The 25,772-nt window shown below is 48.5% G+C and overlaps 1 protein-coding gene across 5 annotated transcripts in view; it reads right to left on the bottom strand.

Annotated features, from left to right (window-relative positions):
• The window catches only part of MVB12B (multivesicular body subunit 12B), a 56,032-nt gene that overhangs the window by 9,035 nt on the left and 21,225 nt on the right, over nt 1-25,772 (bottom strand). For all 5 annotated transcript variants that reach the window (XM_036393741.2, XM_036393744.2, XM_036393742.2 and 2 more), the window contains 2 exons: nt 18,340-18,437; nt 580-635 (listed from right to left, as the gene is read on the bottom strand). In XM_036393741.2, coding sequence (XP_036249634.1) covers nt 580-635; nt 18,340-18,437 — 154 coding nt within the window. The remainder of the gene's footprint in view (nt 1-579; nt 636-18,339; nt 18,438-25,772) is intronic.

Here is a 25,772-nt window from a genome sequence, read left to right as displayed (position 1 = left end):
TCATTCTGAACCAGGAGCAGTGTTTCTGTTTGGTGAAGCAGACGTGCCCTGCTGTGCTGGCAGCAGCACCTGCTGTGGAGCAGGCAGCACCCAGTGCCCTCTCCAGCTCCCCCACAGCCAGGCAGGACCCTGGGCGCAGCTGATGGCACTGGAGTGCACTGTGCCATTACCACTGCCCTGAACTTCTGCAGTGACAACAGGAAGTAGTAAAGCTGTTGGCACTATGCCATCCTCACAGCAGGTAAATGCAGGAGAGCTCCACCTCTGCAGCTTTCTTTACAATCTATGCTAAGAAATTAGAAATGCTTTCAGCACCAGGGAGTCCCACTGCCATTCCTATTTTTGATGGTAATAAACCTTGAAATCCCAGGACAATTCAGTTTTAGAAGCAATCTGGCAAAAGCCTTTCCCATCTAACGGGCAGCTATTGTGACATGCAACCTCGGCCCATCTCAAGCACTGGGTATGTATTTGGCACCACAACAGAATAGCTCCCAGAAGCAGGTAATTTGTCTTGATGTTTTGTGATCACTCCCCATGAAACAATGGATTTCAGACACTGGAGAACAACAAACTCACCCCTTCAGGAGCACAGGCAAACTTCTCCGAAATCATAAAAGGCACTCCATCCATTGCTGAAAGGGACAAGACATCACAGGTGACGTTTCCAGCTGCCTTCTGACATGCAACTTCACACATTCCCAGTGACAGATCAAGTGTTCACAGCACTGACACATGACTGATTGCTCCCAAACGTTACTGCCAGCCTTTTTGTCCCTTTAAACTGACAGTGGTTTCTTTACATTTAAGACATAGCTGAGTCAGTCCCTACCAAGCCAGGAATCCAACAAATTCTCCTTGCTCGATCCATATACAATTTCATGGCCTCAATTTTGCATTTTCCAATTTCGTGCAGCTGGCAAAGCAGGACAGTATTTGAAACTAGAAGGACACAACTTCTATTTATCACCTCCTCACCAAACCAGTTCAGCACTCGGCAGTGTCTGAGCAAAAGAATAAGGGACAGCTGGTTCAGGGGACTTGCAGCCCCCAAAGCAGTCAGCACCACCACCTGTGTACCAGGCAGTAAGCTGCCAGCACCTGGGCAGGATGATGGCAAACACCGGGGGCCAAGCACCCTCCCCGGCCTGGCTGTTGCTAGTGTAAACTCAATAGTGAGCAGTGGCTCAAACACTAGCAAACCACATCTGGAGGATGTAAACCAGCGGAATATGAAGACAGACATGAGGACATGACACCACATGGCACAGCCTCATGTCACATGGCCCAGCTCTTTCTGCAGCATAGCCTTAATGGTACTCAGAGTACTGTTTGCCTCTATACCATCTTGTATATTCATCCTAGTGCAATGATGTTCAGTGTTTGAGTCTTGCTATCACCATGTCACAGGAAGCCTCCCACAAGACGTGGTAGTACAAGGGAGACATTTTTAAAACACGTAACTCAGCAATTTGCACAGAAGACTGAAAAGGGCATGTTTTGAAGGCAGCTCACACCCCAGACACACCCCCTTTATTGCACTTACACCTTTAACATCTGAAGTCTTTAAATTTCAACTCTGAAAGAAAAAAAACTTCAAATCAGAGCAAATTTAAGCCCTGAGAGGCCCTCCACTGATCATCAAATAGGGTTTTCTGTCAGAAAGCATCTGCACCCACAAACCCGGTGCTCCTCTCTCTGCCGTTTCTAACTTCTACAGCACCACTGAGGTACCATGTTAGTGATTAAACAAGGGTCATTTAAGAAGACTCAGCCTTTTACATTCACTTTGTCTATTTTCAGTATAAACCCCCCTTCCACTGGAGTAATTTTGTTATCAAAGGTGCTGCGTGGCAGCCACAGCGCAAAGGAAAACAAAAGGAAACAGATGAAAAGCAGCATCACCAAATCCAGGAAGTTTTAAACTGAAAGACCATCTGCACTTGTTATCCGACAGGAACCCTCTTTGATCAGCCACACGCCAGCTTTAGTAAAGCAATCTAAAGCCTGAGCTAGGGAGAGTGTGCGTCCCCAGAGCCCCCGTCCCCGGGCAGGCGCTCCGGCCCACCCGGAGCTCAGCACACACAGCAAAGCAGCAGATAAAAGCAGGGTGAGCCAAAGGCTCCGCAGCGCAATTAGCACTCTCCTAAACAAACGAGCTTCAACAGAGCTGTAATTAAGCAGGCCTGTAATTAAGTATATGCCCTTTATCATAACGATCATGCTTAAAAATGGCACGATGCATGGAAGTGTGTTATTAATGCTGTGCTCCCCAAGCGCGGGAGCGTGTGCGGAGCTGCCGTGTCAGGCCCGTCACCAGCCTGCTGCTAAAATGCATTAAAGGCAGAAAGCAGAAAACAAGGTGCTCGTTCAGCGTCTCCTTTCTCAGCCAGGCACTGGTGTCACGAGCGTTTAAATACCACCAGTTCTGGAAACTTTACAGAAACGAAGCCCTGGGCGGCCACAGCCACTGCCTGCCCCAGCACCAGGAGGGCAGCAGCCCTCACCCCCTCACCCCGTGGCTCAGCTGGGCTCCAGGAGCCCTTTGGCCAGCCAGGGGGCTGCAGGCAGGCAGGGGGACCCCCAGGACAAGATGCATGGGGAGCAGTGCTCCCCCCTTGCATCTGCTCTCCCTGGCTGAGCAAGTGCCCTGAACAAAGCAAATGCTCTGGGGGCAGGAGCCTTCTGTGCCCCCCACCTCACCTGTGGGGTCCCCTGCTCGCAGGATGAGACACCCACTGCTGCTGCTGCCCAAGATGGGCTTTTTCACATTCACAAGGACTCCAAGGGTGTGCTCTTCTCCCTCAAATGAACAAAATAAAATCGGGTTTCAGAAGGAAAACTGTTTCCGACGGCTGTTTGCTGCCTCCCAGGATCAGCTCCTTCCTGAGGGTCACAGCTAATTAACTCAGGCACTGCAATTAGTTAAAAGAGTTGAAAGGAACCGGCAGCCAAAACCAACCTCGCAAAGGCCAGCCCCAAAGGACAGTGTTCCCATGCATCCCTGACAGCAGAAGGGGATGGATGGCTCGGTGAGGCGAAGTGGACGTGTCCCTTCATCGGTGCAGGACCACCGAGCACACAACCTGCTGGCTACTCCTTCACTGTGATTTACCAGGACTTGCTCTCGGGCCCTAGTGGGGAGGACACCAAAGCATGCTCTATAATTCAGCTTGCTAGCTCGCTTAGAAATCCTCTCTTTAATCTGTGAAAGTATTGTCACCCTTCTCTAAGCACTCGAGAGATGCTGCCTTCTGTGCTGCAGACTCCAACTAAATCTCAGTTGTCAAATTAGTAATTCATCTTTCTTGAATAACTATATTTTTAGCCAAGCTACCAGATTTAAATAATCAGACCTGCCAATGCTACCCTAATTTAAACATGCTGACGAACTTTCACAGGCAGCATCAGCTAACATAATGAGTTTCTGGATGACAAAGAACTTCAGACGGTAGTTCTCTACACTACCCAGCGTAATAAGCACTTGTTCTTTTCTACAATGTGCACATAAAAGAGAAATCTAAATAATAGTTGCTGTAATTATCTTGAAAAATATGTGGTGATTAATGGTGATTATGAAAATCTGTATAATTGTTCGCTAACGCTCCAAAGATCAGATGTTCTCTTGAAGCAACCATCAGTGAAGAAGTTGGAAACACAAAAGCTTCCAAGCTGCCGTCCATGAGAGTGGGATGACCCGTGCCAGCTCAGCCCTCGCCCTGCCGTGACCTCTGCCAGAGGTTCCAGCATGTCCACCATGTGACACATGTGTCATTGTGGCTGAAAGCACCAAGTTCAACCTGTTATTTATGCAAATAATTAATTACTCTTGTATCCAACTCACAGTTTGTCATGACACATTAATGACTTGATAGACTTCTATGAACTAGTGAGCACAGGACAGCAGAGCGCTTTTATCGTCATTTAATTTAAAAACGATCCTGTGTGAAATTATCTAGTTGTGAGTGATGGAAGCATAAAGAACAGACTCAGCAAAGCTTCTTTTGGATCATTGCTTTATTAATGGTAACGTCAGGGAAATGAAAAATGCTAACATTGTCATATTTAACTCCTGGGTACAGATGAATCGCTGCCTCAGAGCCTGGCAGGCTCCGTTTGCACACTGCAGTGAGCGCTAATTCCTCATACCCCGATTGTGGGGATACACAGCCACAGAAGAGTTTATACACCTTAACTCCCAAGGAAATAACAGCTGTTTCTGCATTAAATTCTCACCATAAGCTTTTATAGCTTTGGATTTCTTTATTACTGTTTTTGCATAGCCTGTTACACTAGAATTTTCAATTTCTGATATTAAAAATATTTAAATAAATAAACAAATCCCTTGCAAAATGTTTTCCTGCATGACTGAAAATGAGGAACTGCTAATCCAAACCAACAAAAAACCCAACACTGAGTGCACTACTACCACCTTTAAAATTTAAATGACCTTAGATTTTAGAAAGGGCTTCCTCTAATGCTGCAGAACTGTTCCAATTTTCCCCAGACCTGAATGCTAACAGAGTGTTTATCCTTTACCAAGAAGAGTATTTCATAAACCAGCCTACAGCAACACCATAAAACCAGCAGAGCTCCCCTGCTTAGAGAACACTTGATTTTCAGCTAAATGGCACCAGAGGAATCTGAAAGCAGATTGAGAATCAGGGGCTGGCACAGAGATTTAAACAGCAACCTGAACAGTAAATGTGTGTGTTCTTTGTGCTACAGTGCACCGAGGCCCATATGGAACCACACCAAATCACTGACGGCAAAACCTCAGGGCCAAAACCAAAAGCAGCCTTTCCTGACAGCTCCTGCCAAGCCAGCTGCAACAGGGAACCTGCAGCTGTCCCAGCTGTGCTCCCCAGCTGCAGACACCAACCCCAACACGCATACTACAGCTTCTTTGTGTCATACAGAGAAGTACAGAGGTGCAGGCAGGGGCACAGGCAGGGGCACAGAGGGGCGCAGGGCTCATCTCTGCTTGCCCAAGGTAAGCATGAGCACGAGCCCAAGCTCATGAAAGCCCCAGAGCACTTCATGTGGCTGCGGGGGCAGCTGCAGGTCCTGTGGCTCCTGGACAACAGGAGCTGTCCCCAGGGCTGTTGAGGGGACACAGCCACTGGGAATGCCCAGCCTGGTGCCCGGTGCCCAGGCCTGGCCAGGCAGCAGGATGGCAGCAGCACCAAACCACCCAATGCCTGGTGCAGTGAGCGGGACAGCAGGGTCCTCCTGGGCTGGGGAAGGAACCTCTGCTTTGGGAAAGGTTTACAGCTTTCCTGTTCCTCTTGAAATGACTTTGATTAAAAAAAACAGACCTGGACTAAATTTTCATTTTTGCTAATTTGATTGTCAGCCTTGATTTTCTTCGTTTCCTGCATAGCTCATGACATGGCACAATTAGTTCTTTACTGCTAAGATCAAGCCATGAAAACACTTGAAAAAGTACCCCTGGATTTGATTATTTTCTTTTTTAAATAAAGTGAAGGTTAAGTACCGCATGGTGACGCCTAAGGAGCACCTCAGCACTGTGACTCCATCAGCACCAGAGAACATGGAGAGACTTCAAACAAGCTCTTCAAATTGCAAGTGTTTAGGAGCTCTTGATTTTATTATTTTTTAATAAAATGTCCCCTTTGAAGTCTCTGCACCACACTAAACTTCAAAGATCACACCTTAGCATGTGCTGTTTCCAAGCCACAGCCCCTAATTAATTAGAGCAGAGCAGATACAAACCAGGGCACTCGTGTGGGGCTGAGGCAGAGCTGGGACAGGGCCTGCTTAGTGATGGGGAGGCAAAGGCAAAGGAAAGGCAAAGGAAAGGCAAAGGCATAGGCAAAGGCAAAGGCAAAGGCAAAGGCAAAGGCAAAGGCAAAGGCAAAGGCAAAGGCAAAGGCAAAGGCAAAGGAAAGGCAAAGGAAAGGCAAAGGCAGAGGCAAAGGCAGAGGCAAAGGCAAGAAAGGAAAGGCAAAGGAAAGGCAAAGGAAAGGCAAAGGAAAGAAAGGAAAGGCAAAGGCAAGAAAGGAAAGGCAAAGGCAAAGGCAAAGGCAAAGGAAAGGCAAAGGAAAGGCAAAGGCAAAGGAAAGGCAAAGGAAAGGCAAAGGAAAGGCAAAGGCAAAGGAAAGGCAAAGGCAAAGGCAAAGGCAAAGGCAGAGGCAAAGGCAAAGGAAAGGCAAAGGCAAAGGAAAGGCAAAGGAAAGGCAAAGGAAAGGCAAAGGCAAAGGAAAGGCAAAGGCAAAGGCAAAGGCAGAGGCAAAGGCAAAGGAAAGGCAAAGGCAAAGGCAAAGGAAAGGCAAAGGAAAGGCAAAGGCAAAGGAAAGGCAAAGGAAAGGCAAAGGAAAGGCAAAGGAAAGGCAAAGGCAAAGGAAAGGCAAAGGCAGGGACTCCTCCAGCATCTGCTCATGGCTGTGTGCTGAGGAGAAACCCAGACTCTTTTCCATTGCCTTCAGCTCTGGCTGTAAGGACAGACTCCTTGGAAGTCATTAAACATGTAATGTCTGTCTGCATGGCCGGGCAGCGCAGGCTGCAGCAGCAGTTGCAAAAAGCATCTCGGGCAGCCCCACAATGGCCGCAGTGTTCCCTGGCCGGCAGCTGTAAATTCCTGCTGCTTGATGAGAGAAACATCCACATGGCTTCCAGGGCTGCAGGGCAGGGGGTATTAAATCCACAGGCTGCATATTGTTACAGTGTCTGGCCCTGGAAGCTTTTTCCTTAGCTGAGCCACCTACGGGGTGTGGTGGGATCTGGTGCCACTGTGACAGTCCTAGACTCCCCAGGCTCTGGACAGCAGCCAGGTCACTGCCAGGGGCAGATGCTCACACTTGCAATGATGCTGTGATCCTGCCCAGCAGCACCCCGCACTCTCCAGCAGTGCAGTGAGTGACCAACATCTGTCCCACAGGGCTCCCAGAGGAGACAAAGGTGCACGGTTCTCTCTTTACATGGTTTTGGTCTAAGAGACTCAAGTTATTTTTAACACACAGCAGCTTTGTGTTTCCAATAAAAGCAGGAGAAAGAAACTAGATCAGCTGCCCTGACAGCACCGTGCTCTCCATTCTGCAAGCATGCCTGCAAGTTAGTGGAAAGAAATCCTGAGCATGGCTAGGAAGGATGTGGGGATAGCCATCTTCTGCCCTGGAGCTCACTGGCGCCCAGAACACGCTCCCCCCATCCCATGGAGCATCCACCCAGCCACAAGAGCCTCGACACAGACCCAAAGCCGAGTGAGGCCTCCAGGCTGCAGAGGATGGCACAGGGCACAGGCACGCAGCACTGCCTGGCTGCAGGGAAGGTCCCTGTGCCGAGGCTGGTGCTGAAGGCCAGGGGAGGTGCCCTCCTGCCCACAGCCAGGCACAGAGCCACGGCCCTGCCCAGCCAAAAGCCCTTCTGCAGGAGGAGACCCACTGTGCCACGCAGGATCCACATCTTCTAATGGGATTTCATTTTTAAGTGCTCAAAATCATTACTGGAACCACATATTTCTATCAGGTAAATTTCATTTGCATATGCAAATGATATCCAAATACACTGCACCATTAATATGATCAGTAATTACATAATAATAGTCACCAATCTCCACACACATCAAACTTACAGTTTTGTAGCTATTAAGGAAACTGTGCTTTGTAATTAAGATAATCCTCATTTCCAGATGCTAATTAACTATATAATAATTAGCTTCTTTTGCTAATGCAAATGAAGTATTTTCATCCTTATTGGTAAAAGAGTTGCTTATCACTTAAAAAAGAGACAACCTAGAAATAATCCCTCCTCCTCCCTAAAGGTGAAAAGGTAACTCCATTTTTCTCAGTCTCATTTGTGAATGTAAATTAGCCCTGATTAATCAAATCACAGATTAATGTGCCCATCCTGTAGCACGGCCAGTGCCTGGCGTGGCCCCCAGCCCTCGGAGGATGAGGAGAGCCCGTGGCCCGAGCAGCCCCCGGCTCCTTTCTGCTGGTGCTGGCACTGCAGAGCCCCCGGGCGCCAGCGCCCGCAGGGACACACGGTGCCACCCAGCCAGCCAAGGAGCACCAGGAGCCGTGCCAGCCTGTGGCTGTGCCACAGCCTGGGGCACAGGGGGCAGCGCTGGCAGTGCCAGGGGCAGCGCTGCCAGCCTGCCACGCCACCGCGGCACGGCCTGGCCCTGGCGCAGCGCATTCATCATCTGCTAAACCAATCCACCCACTCTGCACCACCATTTGTCATTAATTATGCTAATCAGCACACCATTACTCTCCGATGACACCACGGCACTTATTAGCCAGTTATGGTTTTTCAAAAGCGCAGCTCATTGTGTATGTGAGTGCTGCGCCTGCATTAGCCTACAGGGAAGAAATGTCCAATTATGAAAAGAAAAAATTTGCTATTATCTCCCTCTAACAAACCAATTTAGTAATTATAAAAGTCTCTGAACTCAGAAGGATTTGTTAAGAAGAGCTGAGTGATGAAACCAGAGAATTTTCTTTGCAATAACTTTCTGAGTTGGAATTGAAGTGACAACAGAGAATGAGCAGTTTTTATTATCTTAATTACAACTCTTGCATCTTCACTTTAGATGATCAAAAAGCAGAATTTATATAAACACAGGCATATTTGGCTCTTCCATTAACCCATCTGATTTGTTTATTTTAACAGATATGCAGCCAAATGTGTGTAACATGTCACAGACCCCGAGACGGGCCTGGCCAGTTCCCAACGCGCAGCTCTGAAGCGTTGGATGTTGGATGCAGCGGGCACCCACGCAGAGGCACCCACGCAGAGGCACCCACGCAGAGGCACCCTGCAAAGGCACCCATGCAGAGGCACCCATGCAAAGGCACCCACGCAGAGGCACCCACGCAGAGGCACCCTGCAAAGCCCCTGCACACCTGAGGCACACACCAGGGCGGGGGGACACCATCCCAGCAGCAGGGACACCATCCCAGGAGCAGGGACACCATCCCAGGAGCAGGGACACCATCCCAGGAGCAGGGACACCGCCCCAGGAGCAGGGACACCGCCCCAGGAGCAGGGACACCATCCCAGGAGCAGGGACACCATCCCAGGAGCAGGGACACCGCCCCAGGAGCAGGGACACCATCCCAGGAGCAGGGACACCATCCCAGGAGCAGGGACATCATCCCAGGAGCAGGGACACCATCCCAGGAGCAGGGACACCATCCCAGGAGCAGGGACACCATCCCAGGAGCAGGGACACCGCCCCAGGAGCAGGGACACCGCCCCAGCAGCAGGGACACCACCCCAGGAGCAGGGACACCATCCCAGGAGCAGGGACACCATCCCAGGAGCAGGGACACCACCCCAGCAGCAGGGACACTGCCCCAGCAGCAGGGACATCATCCCAGGAGCAGGGACACCGCCCCAGGAGCAGGGACACCATCCCAGGAGCAGGGACACCATCCCAGGAGCAGGGACATCATCCCAGGAGCAGGGACACCGCCCCAGGAGCAGGGACACCATCCCAGGAGCAGGGACACCATCCCAGCAGCAGGGACACTGCCCCAGGAGCAGGGACACTGCCCCAGGAGCAGGGACACCGCCCCAGCAGCAGGGACACTGCCCCAGGAGCAGGGACACTGCCCCAGCATCAGGGACACCGCCCCAGCAGCAGGGACACCGCCCCAGGAGCAGGGACACCATCCCAGCATCAGGGACACCGCCCCAGGAGCAGGGACACCATCCCAGGAGCAGGGACACCATCCCAGCAGCAGGGACACCGCCCCAGGAGCAGGGACACTGCCCCATGCTGACACAGCTAAAGGGATGGAGCCAGGCCCTGGAGCGTCCCTGGAAATCTGGCTTTGTTAGAACATCCAATTCCTCCACAATTCCTATGTTGATCTGCTCACTGCAAGGAGACACCACTGGTTTTAGAAGCTTAATATGTGTTAAGAGCTCATTAATATCATCAGAGTAAATGGGCCTATTAAAACATCTTTAAGCAATATCTGAACATACATCTCCCTAAACTATATTTAATGACTGTACTTAAGATACATTATATGAAAGTCTTAATGAGACATTAGATAGCATTTTGAAGATTAAAATTAGAGAATCCATATAAAGTCTGTCCACTTAATTTAGCCTTAAGCTACGCTGATGAAATACATTACCACCAAATTATTACTTCATTAGAACAAATATTTTCTAATAATTTCTGATTTATGCCATTAGTTGTCTCCATATATATTATATATTCGTATCTATACGTACATATAAAAGTATACACAAAACAATTTTCTAGTTCAAGAGAAGATGGGAGAAATTCTGAGCTTTCTAACGGCTGGGTTAATTACTTGTCTTTTTTTTCTATTGAGTTAAAGATATGCAGTATTCATAACAGTCCATTTGTGGTGCCCCCGCTTATCCACGAACCATAAGGTCATTTTTTAAACATTTGCTGGTTTGCTTTTCAAGGATCAGTAAGATGCCTCGGGCCTGGCATGCAGTGATGCTGTGATCCCGCCTCTGTGCCCTCTGCAGAGGTTGAGGCTGGTGGCAGTGCAGCCCCCAGGCAGGTCCCAGCCCGGGGCTCAGCAGGACCCTTGTCCTTGCGGCCCAGAGAGGGCTGGGACCCACCAGAATTACCCAGGGCCTGGCAGGCGCTGTGGGCAGACCTGCAGCACTGCCCATGGCACTGCCCCTGCTGCTCTGCCCAGGGATGGGCACCCACCCTGGGCCCTGCCCTACGACAGCCAGGCCACAGGACACCTCCGGCAAACAACTGAGTCACGGCCTAAACAAACTGCAATAAACTTATTAGCAAGAGGGTTTTATGTGTGGCTTATTTTGTATAAACAGCTTTTCATTAGATAAATGAAGCCCAACAACCTTTACAAATGTTTTCAATTATGAAATGATGCCATTGAGATATCTGGATGGTGATAATCAGGGAAAACACCAGTGACATCTCCTGCTCGGAGCTGGAACGTGCTGCCTGCATGGCTGCTCCTCCCAGTCCCATCCCACACCAGGCAGTTACTAACTCCTGCTTTATTTGATGGAATCTGTAGCAACAAGACTATTTACATTTATTCTGCCCAAGCCTTCTATCCAAAAGAGCAAACATCTCATTGTAACAATTTTGCATTTTTAACTGTGCGAATTAAGCATTCTTCATAAATAACAGCCTGGTTTGCTGCACTGCAACTCCTTTTTATTAGCAGCACAGAAATGCACAATGAGCAACGTGTTCTATTATTCTTTGTCAAATCACAGAATGCTACATTAGAATAACTCTGCTGGTCAATGTAATATAGTAGATTAAATTCAACTTCTGTGCAAAACCCACTGTAAAACAGCATGATAAGAAGGCTATAAAAAATTTAATTTTACTCCAAACTCCATCAGAAAAAAAAAATGGTGTGAAAAGTAATTTTGCATAATCAGTACACGCCATCTGGAACAATTAACTGATTTCTATAGAACTATGAGGATCAGTCATATCTGCTTATTAAAGATCAGAAATTATACAAGTAATAAATCCTTGAAAAAACTAAGCGTACTCCTGCCTGTCAATGCTATTTTAACTTCAAATACTGAAGAACGCCTGATAAGGCTGAAAAGAAGAGATTAATATATGCAAATTACATCCAGCATTTAAAATCCCCAACAACTGTCTCTGGTTTTCTGTCCCTTATTGCTGCCTTTATGTTTTATTCATACACCAACTCACCTGTCACTTCATAAGCTATAATATTATGGGGGGTATTATTAAACAGCATAAAGCCAAGCTTTAATTGGAAAGCTTCATTGCATTTTCCAATTATTTGGAGTAAATTAAAAGCAGATGCACATAGTTTAATAAGGAGTCTAATATCAGTTCCGGGAAATCAAAATTCATTGTCATTACTATGCTGTGATAGTTTTGCAAACTGTACTCAATTTTGGAGGTTTTGAAAAGAAAATCTGTCCCTGCAATCTGTTAATTGTCATTCGGTTAATAACTGTTTAAATATCCAAACCTCTGAGCGGCTCCCTATTTAAAAAAAAATTAAACTCTGGCACTCAGCAAAGCAAAACAAACACAGCGCAGGCCACCCCAAGGTTGTGCTCCATGGGAACCGCACCAGTCCCACAAGCTCATCCTCCTCCATCAGCCACGGGCCTTCACCCACTGCTGCTGTCCTGGGATCCCTGTCCCCTCAAAGGGATCACCCTTCCCTCCGTCAGCCACCGGCCTTCACCCATGCTGCTGTGGGGTGAGGGCACCCCTGTCCTGGGACCCCTGTCCCCTCAAAGGGATCACCCTTCCCTCCGTCAGCCACCGGCCTTCACCCATGCTGCTGTGGGGTGAGGGCACCCCTGTCCTGGGACCCCTGTCCCCTCAAAGGGATCACCCTTCCCTCCGTCAGCCACTGGCCTTCACCCATGCTGCTGTCCTGGGACCCACGTCACCTCAAAGGGATCACCCTTCCCTCCGTCAGCCACTGGCCTTCACCCATGCTGCTGTGGGGTGAGGGCACCCCTGTCCTGGGATCCCTGTCATCACCTTCCCTCCATCACCCCGCTGCGGATGTGCCACCAGCCTGTGCCCGGCACACCTGCTCATACATAATTTATGGATCCAGGGTTACAGCCAGACACTCCTCTCAGCAGAGACGAGCAGCCTCCCTGGAAGGTGAGGTGTGAGCTGGGGAACACGGGTGAAGCCCACATGCCCCAGCAGAGGGGACAGGGCTCCCACGCCTGCCTGCCGCGCCAGAGGGAGCCAGGACCACGCGAGGGCAGGGCAGCAGCCAGCCAGGGCCTCCACCTCCCCTGCCAGCACACGACAGGAGCAGAGGAAAACAGCAAATGGCACTTTGGACAACAGCAGGTTCATCAAAAAATTGTCTGTCTTAAAAACGTCACCTGGGAGAGAACTCATGGCTCCATCATCCCCATTTGGGGTTGGTGTCCCAGCACAGCCTGGGTAACGTGGGGCACGCTGACACTGCACACCAAAAGGGTTTGCACACCATGGATGGCGTAATTTCATAAGAAACATACTTTTTGTATCTCATTAAGTATAGTATTAAGTAACACACTTCCCCTTCTGAAATATGCAGCTGCAGCATTTTACATGAGACTCCAGCCTCCCTGAACTGCTGGATATTAATAGAGTCTTTCATAGCTGGAAGATTATCCAGGTCTCTTAGTCCAAAGACTGGAAATTGCACTAGGGTAAAGAACAGGCTGACTTTAATCTCAGCTTCAGGAAAGAGGTTTCAATGCAGAATAAAGCTTGTGTCACAACTTGTCTGGCTTTTGGGCCATCCCGATTAAAATTCAGTGTCACAAAATATATATTTAGTTATGCTTCTACTCTTAAAAAGCACAAAGAGCTGAAGTGAAGGGATGAGGACCGACAGTAGAATGCAGCACAGGACCTCCCCTTCCAAGACTGGGGGTCCCAAAACCCTTGAGCATTAGAGGCAATTGCAGAACCACCAGGAACTGTGCTAGAAGATGAAGATAAAAGCAATCCTTGTGCACTGATCCAAAGAATAGAATCTCCCTTTTTTTCCAGAATTACCTGTTTTAGTGAAGTAAACACACTGTGACAAGTGCATAATTTAATTATCTACAAAAATAATGACGCAAAACAATAGTTTGTAGAAATAAATTATTAACCTCTGATTAAAACACCTGTCCTTCTGTACACAGAAGAGAGCTACTGTGTCTTTTAAAAGGAAACAGACAAGTAAGGAAGTGGCACATGTGGCCAGATAACCTGGCATTTGCAACAAGGAGGAAGTTGGCATATGGGCACTGAAATATAACAACATCTGAATTTAGAAAGACCTCTGAAAGAGACTTTTGTCACTACCAAAGTAAAAAAGAAAAAAAAAAACCGAGGGGGATGGGGGAGTAGATACCCAGAGGCATTTCCAAGTTAGCCCCTCGTGGGCAGGAGGAATCCGGCAGCAAAGTGCAGTCTCAGGAGCAGCGTGAGAAGCAAGCGCTTCCCACGGCACTGCCCAGGGAGGTGGCACCTGCCCCCTGCCGAGAGCCCCAGCCCGCAGGAGGAAAAGCAACTCGGTTTCCTTTCCAGGAATCCACTGGCTTTGATATTTTTCCAGACCATTAACATCAGTTTCCAGTCTCTCTGCTGCCTCCAGAGAGCTGGATCAGAAACGTGCGCGAGCGCCAAACGTCGCTGCAGTGCCTGCAGGAGCAGCCCATCCTCCTGCAGACCAGCCCAGCTCAGCTGCCCCTCGTGCCACGGCCAGAGCCTGGCTCACCTCGCCCTGGCTGGGCCGCGCCAGGCTGAACCCTCTGCCCGGGGCTTCCTGCTGGGAACGCCCACCTGTGTGACCCAGCAGGTGGAACCTGGACCGGAGCCTCTGCTCACAAACGTTTCCCTCTCCAAACTCTCACACCACAGTTTGCTCTGACCTTTCACAGAAAGTGTCTTAAAGAGGGCAATAAATATTTAAATATCATAAAAAACTACTTCTATGTAAATATAATAAATACCCATTTAAGTAAATATTTACCTCCCTAAGGTAATAAATACTGGTGTGTGACTCCAGAATAAACAAGCCAGAGCTGTGGAGAAACTGGCACTGTAAGAGCTGCACAGGGAAACCTCCTCCTTCATGGCATGCTGGCACACACACTGCAGCCAACACTGTGCTGGCAGCCGGCCGCACTTCCCTTCCCTGCTCAGCCGGCTTCTCACAGGAAAATACCTCACACAAGTAACTTGAGATGTACCAATGAAGTGTTTAAAGACCACAAAACAGCACCTTTAAGGTAGGAAATACATGCAAAGGCATCTCAGCCTTCCATTTGATGACGGCTGGAAAACCCATGGCTCCCCAGCAAAACAAACAGCAAGTGCTGCGGTCTCAGTCACGGCACGGGCGTTCCTTTATCAGAAGATAAAGCGTGCTATGTTTTTTGGGATCTGACATCTCAGCTCCAACCCATGGCTTAGACATTGCTTCTCTCCTCCTAAAGGGAATGAAAACCTTCACCTGCAGCTCAGCAAGGCCTTGAACTGAACTGAGAATGCTTCGGGTAGTGAGAGATGCTGCGCTTCTGGATCCTGTTTTATTTCTAAGGATTAACATGACTTGAGCATGGATGCCCAAACTTATGGATGACATATTAGTACATCCAGGTAACATCATTTCTTAAGGTACTTGCACAAATATTTTGACAATACAATTTCTATCCTAATCAGAGAACAGGCCAAGAAAGGGAGTGAGATTGTTCTGGAGTCAAATTACACAAACTTGTCTGCTGCTGCCCCAAAACTATCTGTAATACAATGCTGAAGATGGCTACAGGGAAATTTCAGGGGGAAAAAAAAAGACAACCCTGTTCAGCAGAATGCACAGATCACCGGCAGCAAGGGCTGGAACCCACTGCTTAGTAACTTCAGAGTGTCACTGTGGTGTTAGAGCCCATCCAATTAAGTGAGGCCTGCAGAATATTTACACTCCTACGTCTCTTGGTTCCTGAAAGGGTTAAAGCTTATTATTAGCATATAATTTACAGGTCCCTTCTCCCAGGAAAGAAATAATGCACGGTAAATGCCACATTCGTTTTAATAATACATGTTACAGTCTGTGCCCAACATCTGCACAAAGGTAAAGCAGACAGATTTTTTTGACATGTCCCACTCTGCCATTGAAACACAGGCTTTTTGTTTTGTAAGTGATGGAAGGTTTAATCAAGAAAGCAGGCAATTCATCAATCGAAACAAGGCTGCTCACACTGCCCTGACAGCACACACATGGTTTTATACAGAAGAAACCTGGCCACCTGTCAGCAGCACCTTTTACATCAGGATATACAAATACACTGGGTGATCAATCCTCCAGCTCTTCCCATTCATTTCTTCATTTTCTTATTGTATTTTTCTTTATGCTAGATGTTGCCCTCATTCTCTGCAGGAATAGATGGGAGACAAGGCAGGCTATGGCTGTTTATACACTATCATAAAAATTTATATACCCTTAGAGTGACTTATTTCCCTTCTATTTGAGTACCATTATTATAAATAATTTTTCACTTCATTGAGGAATTTTCCCTGTATGTTATTATCTGTGCCTGCCTGCAAGGGCTGCCTCTCCCTCACTGTGCTTGTGCCTCTGATAAGCCAAAGCAATATGCTGGCAGAAGATGCTCAAGTCTGAAATGAAGGCAGTATGTAGTCACAACAACATCTTAATTAAACTGAAGGCCATGAGGAAAGACTGTGCTGTGAAATACTGAGCCATGTCTGTCAACAGGTTTGTCTGGAGCGAGGCATTCTTCTTCCAGCAGCTGCCTGCCCCAGCATGCACATTAAACCTGGCAGCTCCTCAGCATCCTGCTCCCAGCAGCACCCACAGACGTTCTGCACATCACAAACCCTAATTCTGCCTTTGGGCTGGGTGCACGGCACGGGGTGGGACGAGGGAGGCTGCTGGGCACAAGGATGATGCCAGCAGTGCCAGTGCTGCAGTGCCATGGCTCGTGACAGGCTCTGGGCACTGCTTCCCTATCCGCACCCTGCCAGGGACTCACTCAGTAGTATGTGCCAAGAGAAGTCTCCTTGATTTTCAGGTCACCCAGTGTGTCATGGCCAAGACTGGCAAGGACAAAAGAATGGTTAAAAATTGTAATTACTGCTTTCAGTACCATTTTTTCATTGACTCCAGTTTTGTGCAAACAACAACTGCATTGCACAGCCCAAGGGGTAATGGGCAGTTCCAGTGAGGATACAGTCATTCTGCCAAAATATATTTGAGATACAAAGTAGAATCGACAGCCAAAATTCATTTTATCTTCCCCAAACATGCTGAACCACAGCTGGAAGTGTTGTTTTCATCGAATACTGAGAAAATCTTGGATGTCTATAGAGAGCAAAGAGAGACCAAGCTGCAGGTCTTCATCCTACCCCCACGCCAGCCCTCCCTTCCCAAGCAGCTCCTCCTGTGCCCTGAGGCCATACTGAAACCGAAGAGACTGCTGCTAATGGCTTTTGTTTTCCTCAGCAGCCCCAAGAACCCCGTTCTGACCTGGGAGCCAAGAGAGGGAGCCCACAGGGCAGTGCCCAGGCAGAGGGGGACCCTGTGTGTGCTGGAGGCGCAGCTCCCCGGCCCAGCACACATCCTGCAGCACCCAGCTCGGCTCAGGGAGCCCTGGCAGCAGCCCAGGCGTGGCAGCCTGCTCCTAAATCTCCTGTTGCCATGGCACTGCAGCAGCACTGCAGATAGCCCAGACGGAACAGGAAACTCGGGAATGGCTTCCAGAGTGCGTCTGGGGGCCAATCCACCTCGCAGGGTCTGAGCACACAAAGAGAGCTGTCGCGGCACCTCGCTGCAGCTGCTGACAAGGCAGCCGTGGGCAGGAGCTGTGCACCAAAATCCTGTCAGTGCACAGGATGTGTCAAATGACAAGACCCTTTCTCTGGAAAGAACTCACAGCTGTAATAGCCATTACAACACTTGCACAACTCATAAGAGTGTTTCTGGAGGAGAATGTGCAATTGGAGGAAAAATAAAGAGTTATACTTGAAAATGTGCTCAAGTAAGCATGAAGAACTAATGCTCTGTCCAGTTCTACAAGGCCTTGTTTTGTGCTTTGCCTGTAAGGATCTGGTAAAGTGCTCAGGCTCTCTGTAAAGCAGGCACCTCCTCAGGCTGCACCACGAGCAGAGGCCACACATCCTGTAGCAAGGGCAGTCCCACTAACACCACACAGAGCTGCTGCAGTTGGTGCTTTCCCAGGAGAGAAAGCTCAGCTTCCCATCCCCATGCAGAATTGTCTCCTGTGAACCCAGGAATACACTTTCCCTCACATTTCCAAATGTATTAGGGCAGGAGAGTAACAAGAAAAACGAGGACTGACAAGGATTATGCAATCGTTACATTCTATCTCTTTGGGAACCTGAAGCTGCAGTTTCAGGCAGAGATTACCTTTTAAATAACCCTTTGATTATGGTACATGACTTAATGCCATGTTCCCATGTTACAAGTGTCACTCACTATTAATAGGAGGGACCTGTGAACGGTACATTTTTGCCATCTTCTCTTCCCTGATTATGCACAAGGAGTTTCACCTGCACAGCCCACTGAACCAACTGCTGAATTTCCTAACTGTCCTAAAATCGCCTTCAGCCAGATGATGGGACTAGACTTTCATTAGGCTTTGACAGAGTCAGGTTTAAATCCAGTATCTTTCTTCTCTTGCAAAAACAACATAACAGAGCAAAACCTGTGCTAAGTGTGATTGCACCGTGCCTATGACAATGTTTGTTCAGGTGCCATAGTACTACAAAAAGCCCTCCAAGAGCACTGTAGTGGCCCAGCAGGAGCGGGTGAGGCGCAGAGCAGGGCAGCGAGGCACTGAGCTCACCTGAGATGGCGTACAGGTTGGAGTGCTGGTGCTCCAGGTCCAGGCGGCTGCTGTGGCTCTTGCCCCGAAAGCTGGCTGGCAGCGTCAGCGAGATGTGCCTGAGGGAAGGGAGGACACGGCAAACACGGTTACTGCAGAGCACAGGATGCTGCTCATGTCAGCTCACCCCAGCCTGACCACTCCAGTCAGGTTAAGCAGCAAACATAAATTTCAATATTGCTTCCGAAACCGCCTACCAACTGTTCAGCGTCAGCCCCTCCAGCCCTTGGGGCCCTGGGCTCGGCCAACAACCAAGGACTGCAGCAGTGTCCATCCATCCCCTGCAGGGCATTCAGCCCCAGGCAGGCAGAGCCAGCACCCACCAACAGCCAGCACGGCTCTGCCCCTTTACCTTAACCTGCATTCTTCCAATGCAGAGCCCCAGGCTGTGAGAGTTCTAATAAAATGTTATCATTAACCTTCTGGACCACATTGCCACACGTAAAAAAGTCGCTTCCTCTTCAGAGAGGGGTCAGTGCAGCACGAGGCAGAGGGAGCAGCTCCTGCCTCAGCTGAGTGAGAGCTCCTGAACCGGGCAGACACTGAGCACGGCCCTCCTGCCAGCAGAGCCAGGCAGCCCTTATGTCCCCCCGTGTGAGACAGGGCCCCGTGCATTCTCCAGCAGTGCACCAAACCCACGTCCTCTGCCAGCAGATTGTATCTACCCCACGAGCCATCTGGAAGCTATCTGCCTTCAAAAACAGGACATGTTTTGGGAAGAACAATGTATTTTTAGCCCTTGATGCAGATGATGGTGAACAGTACAGATAAAATAAGAAAAAGCAAGCATCAGTCTGAGTTTGCTTGTACTTTCCAAAGCTATTTTTAACCAAAAAAAGATGGTGTGAAAATATATTTGAACTTGGCTATCAGTTTGCAGTTTAAAACACAATCCACATGAGAATCTCTGGAGCAGAGGCATGTTTGTTATGAACACACTTTAAAACAGGAGACCACTGCCTGTGGGCATGACAGGCTTCTCGTTTGATTTTTAATAGAAGTATTCAAAAATATTTTCCAAGGCACCAAAGGCAGCCCATAGAAAGACTGAGTTTCTCTGCCCTCTATGGAGAACTGCTTTCTTGTCAGCAGAAATAGTTCTGGAGGTAAATAAACCAGATCAACCTAAAAAGCGCATTTCTAAGGCGAGTATTTTTTAGAAGTTTGTGCCACCTTGTGCTGCAGGAGAGGCTGACCCTGCAGGGTGGGCACGTGCCAGGGGCGCCGTGAGGACGGATCACTGCCCCACGAGGCACTGAGCGCCCAGCAGCACCAGGCCAGCCCTGCTGCCCAGCTCCACGGGGATCCTGCTGCGCCAGGGGTGGCAGAGGGGACGTGCAGGCCCACACCTGCAGACCCACCCTCGGGGGCGCTCTGGCACCGGGGTCTGACTGTGGTGCAACGAGGGTGCCTGGAAATGACGGCCTGCCTGCCTGCTCCGGGGCCATTTGCTATCCCCGAGGTAGGACAAGTGGGCATTCCATTACTCTACTGCCTCAGACAGCCACAGAGATGTCTCCAAAAAGAACATTAGCTGCACAAGACAGGGCAGTGACTGCTGGATGGAAATCAGCTTTCCCCTTCTCTCTTTCTTTTTATAAAAGATGACATTGCAGGGAGGAATGGGAAACAAAGCCTAATTTATTTTAAATTAATGTAAACTTTGGCCAGGATCAATATAGCTTATACCTACCAACTTGATTGCATAATGCATTTTCCTTATGTGTTGTGAGAGCCAAATCATTTTGCATTGTAGAAGACAAAAAAAAAAGAGGCTGCCATTGAAAAGCAAGAAAATCCCAATTACGAAGTCCCCAAGTTCCTAAACACATATCGTGAAAGTATGTGCAGTTCTGTGGCATATGGCAAATCAATTACTAGTTTAAATTTTAAAACAAAAACATGGTAAATGTGTTGCACAAATAATCAAGAACAACGGTTTGGTTTAGATTACAGCGGCCACTAGAGTTTTGAATACAATTAATCATCATTCCAGGCACCAGGAAGCCATATTGACACTTATTCCTAATTTGAATATTTAATTAGGGTGAAGTTCTTCATCAAATTATCACAGAGCTGGGAGGAAAGCCTAAAAGATTTAAACAATTACTACTTTAACCCTTACCCAACTGCACACCTGTGAGCACAACAGTCTCTTCTGTTCTGCAAAGCTGGAATATGATCAGGCAGTGTGACATGTAAAATGGACTACAAATATCCTGGGGAAGGGGAACAGACACCCAGCATCCCAAAGGGCCTCTCTGGAGAGGCCAGGCTGGCACAGGCTTGTGCTTCTGACCGCTTGTGCTCCTTGACCTTTACCAGGGCAAAGCTTTTGGGCTGTATCTCTATTTCAGCATCAACTGTGGTTCCTTCCAGGGCTTTTTTAGTCTGGGGCTTGTTGCAGGTTTGGTTATTTTTAATTGAAGAGTCTGTCCAGAACCATCTACCAGGCTCTTGCTGCCCACAGCTGACCTGGCACAGTCACTTGCTCCTGCCTGGGAGGTTTCCCAGCCCTGGCCCTGCACCAGGAGCTCCTGGGATGGGGCTGGACCCCAGTGCTGCTCCAGACCTGCTGTACCTCCAGCACCCCGTGGGCACCTCCTCTGCACAGCCCTGCCTCCAATCACTCAAACACCCCTTTATGTGCTGTATTAATCCATATAAGAAAATCTCTTTTAATGAGGAGTGATATACTTATGAACTCTCTAGAGTCATAATTAGAGCAAACTAATTGAAGTTGTGTTTTGACACACTTTCCAAATTCATGGGTACTGCATGACATATTCACAGCACTACTGCTGCACACCGTGGTGACAGCAAAATCATTAGGCTAATAACACTTATTTGCATTCCGATCATGCCAGCAGCGGCCGTTAAATGCTGCCTCAACCAGCGCTCGTTTACTCTGAAAGTTTCCACTGAAAGATATTAACAGTAATTATTAGTACTTTAGTGGATGTCTGATGTTAAGGAATGGCAACTCACAAAGACTGTCCCCATGCCAATTACCGGCCTGCTGAAGGGTGACCCGCAGCAGCTTTGCTCCTCCCGAAGATGAGCAGTGAGGCAGTTTGGTGTAGCGGGAGCGCGGCCGGCCCTGCCAAGGCCAGGCCCAGGGCTCCAGCACAGCTGGAGTCAAGCCCTGCTGCTCCAGCACTGCTCCAATACCAAACGGATTTCTCCCCAGCATACGATAATTTCAAGACAATTTAGAGCAAGTTTAATCACCCTCTTCACTTCAATTGCTCTTTTATTCAGCAAATCCACAGAACAAGTCAGCATGTGATGAGGAGATCCCTCACATGCAGTCTAAGGGGATTTGAGGTCTGTGCACATTATGGCCATTTTTTGAACATTTTTGGAGAGAAACTCACATAAAACAGGCCCAGGAATGCCTGACAGTTCCAAACCTGTTATTAAGAACTGTCTGCAGGAAGGTGATGAACTGCTTTTGAAGTGAGGGGGCAAGTACTCATAAAACAGAACAGAGGATCACAAGGGGAAGTGCCAGATATCAAAGGATGCTTCATAATTCATATAAAAATATCAACAATGTACAGCAAAAGCCCAATGGTAAGTTGGGCTTTGGACCCAGCAGTGACAGACTGGGTGGTACAAGTGTGACAGACAGAGCAGCATCTGAACCATCAGGCAGCAAAGTTTGATTTTTTCACAACAACCTTCAGAACGGTGCTGCAAGACTTCATGGGAATACCTTTCAAAAAAAAAAAACCCAAAAACCCAGAAAAACAACCTTACTTTCCATAAACAATGATCAAGCAAAGATCATTCCTCATGAAAAACGGAGAATGGAACAATTAAATTTCAAGCTGTAGAAAGCTGAAAACACAGCTAAAATGACTTAATATCAGGCTGCAGCTCTCAAGAAATGCAATCCAACATGGAAGCTTTGCTTATGGAGACTGGAGGCACATTTCTGAGAAGGAAGCTGCTGGGGTTCTATGAACAGGCACCAGGGGCCTTGGCAATGGCCCCCTCTAGCAGGAGGCATCTCCTGTGGTACCCGTGGTTCCAGCAGTGGCAACGTCCCAGCTACAGCATTTCTTCACAGCCCTTAACTTTGACTGTGTTGGGGCACTGAGATGCCAGAACACCTACCTCATACTCCAAAGAACTGCAATGAAAACCTAAACTGCGAGGCAAGAATCACCTCAGGTAATGGACTTCATTCCAGACAATCTATTCTAATCGTGTAAACCAAATATTTAAATACTTTTTAAAACCTTCCTGACCTTTTCCCTAAAACAAGCAACATATGGGCTTTGCAAGCATTTCATCTCATTCCAAGCTACTAAAATATCCTGTTTCCTAAGAGTCAATGAGAACTGGGGTGCCAGATTCAGATTTTATAAAAGCCCAATGGCAGGAGAGAATGAAAAAGAGAGTGAGCTATTCTTTCCACATTCAGATGTCCCCGCTCAGCTTTCCCAGCTGCACAAGGGAGGGGGGCCCAGCGGGTGCCTCTGGCAGCCCCTCCCCAGGTGCCTGCACCCCACGGGACACGGTGCTGAGCCCCCTCTCCAGCAGTGATGCTCACCAGGGCACGTGGTCTGCTCACACCAGCAGCCCAAAATGAAAGGCCTAACTGACGCAGAATGAAGCTCCTGCAGCTTCCTCTACATGGGGATTAATTCAGATCAGAGGACTTGAGGAACTAGGACAGAGCAGCTGCCAAACAATAGAAAAAACCCCAACAAGTTTAATTTACGCTGCTTGGAAGTCTGAGCTGCAGCCCATTAAATCCTTACAGGCAGGGGCTGCATCAAAGAGCTGAGACCTGGCAGTGCAAGCATGAAGTGCTTATGAAGTGGCTGTCTCAGCTGAGCAGCGCCGTGTCTCGGGAGGCTGCGGCGGCAAGCGCGCGCCTTCCACATCCTTCACGAGCTGCTCTCCAGAGTCAGGAGTTTTCAGATAATGAAGCAGTAGGGAAAAATTGCCAAACAGCAGAAATACTCCAGAAAGATAAATTACACATGGTGTAAGCTTCCTGGGTTAGGATTTTAAATTCTGCCCAATTAATCAGCACAGCCCAGGCTCCCAGGCCAGATGCAGAGCCCCGCTCAGGACGAGCCCCTTGCTGGGGACGGTGGGGGCTGCCCAGGCAGACCCCTCTGCCCTGCAGGGCTGCAGGCACAGCCCAGCCCGCAGGGACATCCACGCCTCCTCTGCAAAACCTGTTAAACAAATATTCCACATAAAGACTCATTTGGGAAGAGCACATTGTCAGCACTTTGCCAGTAATAAATAATGACAGTCCAAACACTTTACTAAAAGCAATAAACTCAAGAAGTGTTTTGGAAAATGGTGAAAGTGATTGATTTAAAGGAAATATCTGAACACAACCACATGCATTTCAGGGTGAAAGCACAGATTACAAATCAGCAGTGGCAGAGATCATATTAAATAGCAGACAACACACAAGTTTTAGGGGAAAAAAGCTCAGTTTCCCTGCAGGGCTTATTTAACAACCCAGAGCACAGCTTCTCCAAATGGATACCTCCGGTCTGGACTTAACAGCCCTATGCTATGCCCCAAAGAAAACATGCCTCCAGAAATACTGCTATAGCAGGAAGAGGGCTCTCTATAAAGAAAAATGACTCTAAGATTGAAGCCTCTTCACTCAGAGCACTCCACAAATTTTTCAATGCATTCTCAAAATCGGCCAAATACATCAGGCTCCTTCTAATTACAGTTCATGGCTTTCCTTCTCAGCTGCTGCAAGGGACTCCTGTGCCTGGAAACCAACCGTACTGTTTAAACATTTTTTCCTAATCATCATTTTCTACCACTAAAACATACTGGACTGTGACCAATTTTTGCACATCTTCATCCAGCTGAGCTGGACGCAAGCCACACGGTCAGTGCTGTTTCATAACAAATCCTTTATGGGAACCAGACTCTGGAGAAACACGTGCCAGCCCCCCTGACCCACCCAAACCATCATGTTCAGATCTGCACAGCCTATGCACATCATGGGCATTTCATCCTTACATTTTGTTCCTTACCACCCTCACCATGGAGGATCCATGGAAACACTCCCTCCAGGCTCCAACTGACTGAGTCTCACGGCATTTTCAATCCATCGCTGCCGAGATGTGACCTCAGCCCTTATGACATCCTTGGCTTCTGGTAAGTATGTCATTTAAAAACTAGGAATATTGCACTGTGACACAAGTGATTTGAGCATTCAAGCCACATAATATTTTCAAAATATAATAATGAATAACTACTTTTTTTTACTTGATCTTATAGGTATTTTCCAACGCAAATGATTTTACAATTAGCTGCAAGTCAGAAGGTGGTTTTAAGGAAGGGATTTAAGGCAGACCCCCACTGCTCTGTGGAGGCATTCTGGCCCTCACACCACCAGCAGTGGCTGCCCCTGCGCAATGGCAGCTTTCTCAGGATTTGGCCTTTTTCTACAACAGAGCAGAACAGCACTGAAGCCCTGGAACCTTTTCCCTTACAGATGCTTCATAAAAATCTATTTTAAATGACTCAAATAAATTATTATAGCTATTTCTAAATAATAGGGTAGCTACTTAAAAAATAGGAAAGGCAGAAGGCCTCCCTTCATTACCACACTGCAGAGTCAGGCTGGTGCATCCCAGCCCCAGCTTGGGTCTCCACACTGGCTTGTTGGTGTTGGTTTATGACCTGCCTCGATTGCACATCATCAGCCTGCAGCAGAAAGCCACAGACTGATCCCTTCCCAAGCTTACACCACCAATTTCAAACCCTGATAATAAATCAATTTGAAAAATCAGACTTCTCTGCCTAGCAAAGAAATTCCTACATTCCTCAACATGAAACTCCACTGGGAGCAGAGAACAGGAACAAATTGTTTCCTTTTCCTAAGGAGGGGCCAGCTTAACTAGTGAAAAGGTAACTAACTGGGAGCTCAGAAGGAAAACTCAGACATGTTGCTCTTATTCCAGGTGTTGAGGCAGAGCAATTGCTATCCGTGTACCAAAGCCAGAGCTGCCCTTCCCTGCTGCAGTGCTCGGAGCCCTGGGCACTTGGTAGCTCACACTGACCTGCTCCGAGCACGGAGGGAGGCAGGGACCCACAGCTGCCAGGGCTGAGCTGCAGCAAAAACGATCTGTTTCTGTTGGGTTACAGCTGCACAGGCCAGGCCAGAGCCCCAGCACAGCAGCCACAGGCTGGCCCTGGGTCTGGCACAGCCGCTCTGCAGGGCCCGGGCCCAGCACGGACAGGGACAGGGACAGGGACGGGCGCTGTCCTGGCCATCAGGCTGGGATGGGGCACACGGGGACAGGGACAGGAGCACACTCTGCTCTGTCCCAGCCATCAGGCTGGGATGGGGCACACGGGGACAGGGACAGGAGCACACTCTGCTCTGTCCCAGT

The sequence above is a fragment of the Molothrus ater genome, chromosome 20 (genome assembly GCF_012460135.2).
Source record: "Molothrus ater isolate BHLD 08-10-18 breed brown headed cowbird chromosome 20, BPBGC_Mater_1.1, whole genome shotgun sequence".
NCBI classification, from domain to species: domain Eukaryota; kingdom Metazoa; phylum Chordata; class Aves; order Passeriformes; family Icteridae; genus Molothrus; species Molothrus ater.
This window is presented reverse-complemented; position numbering and strand designations above follow the sequence as displayed.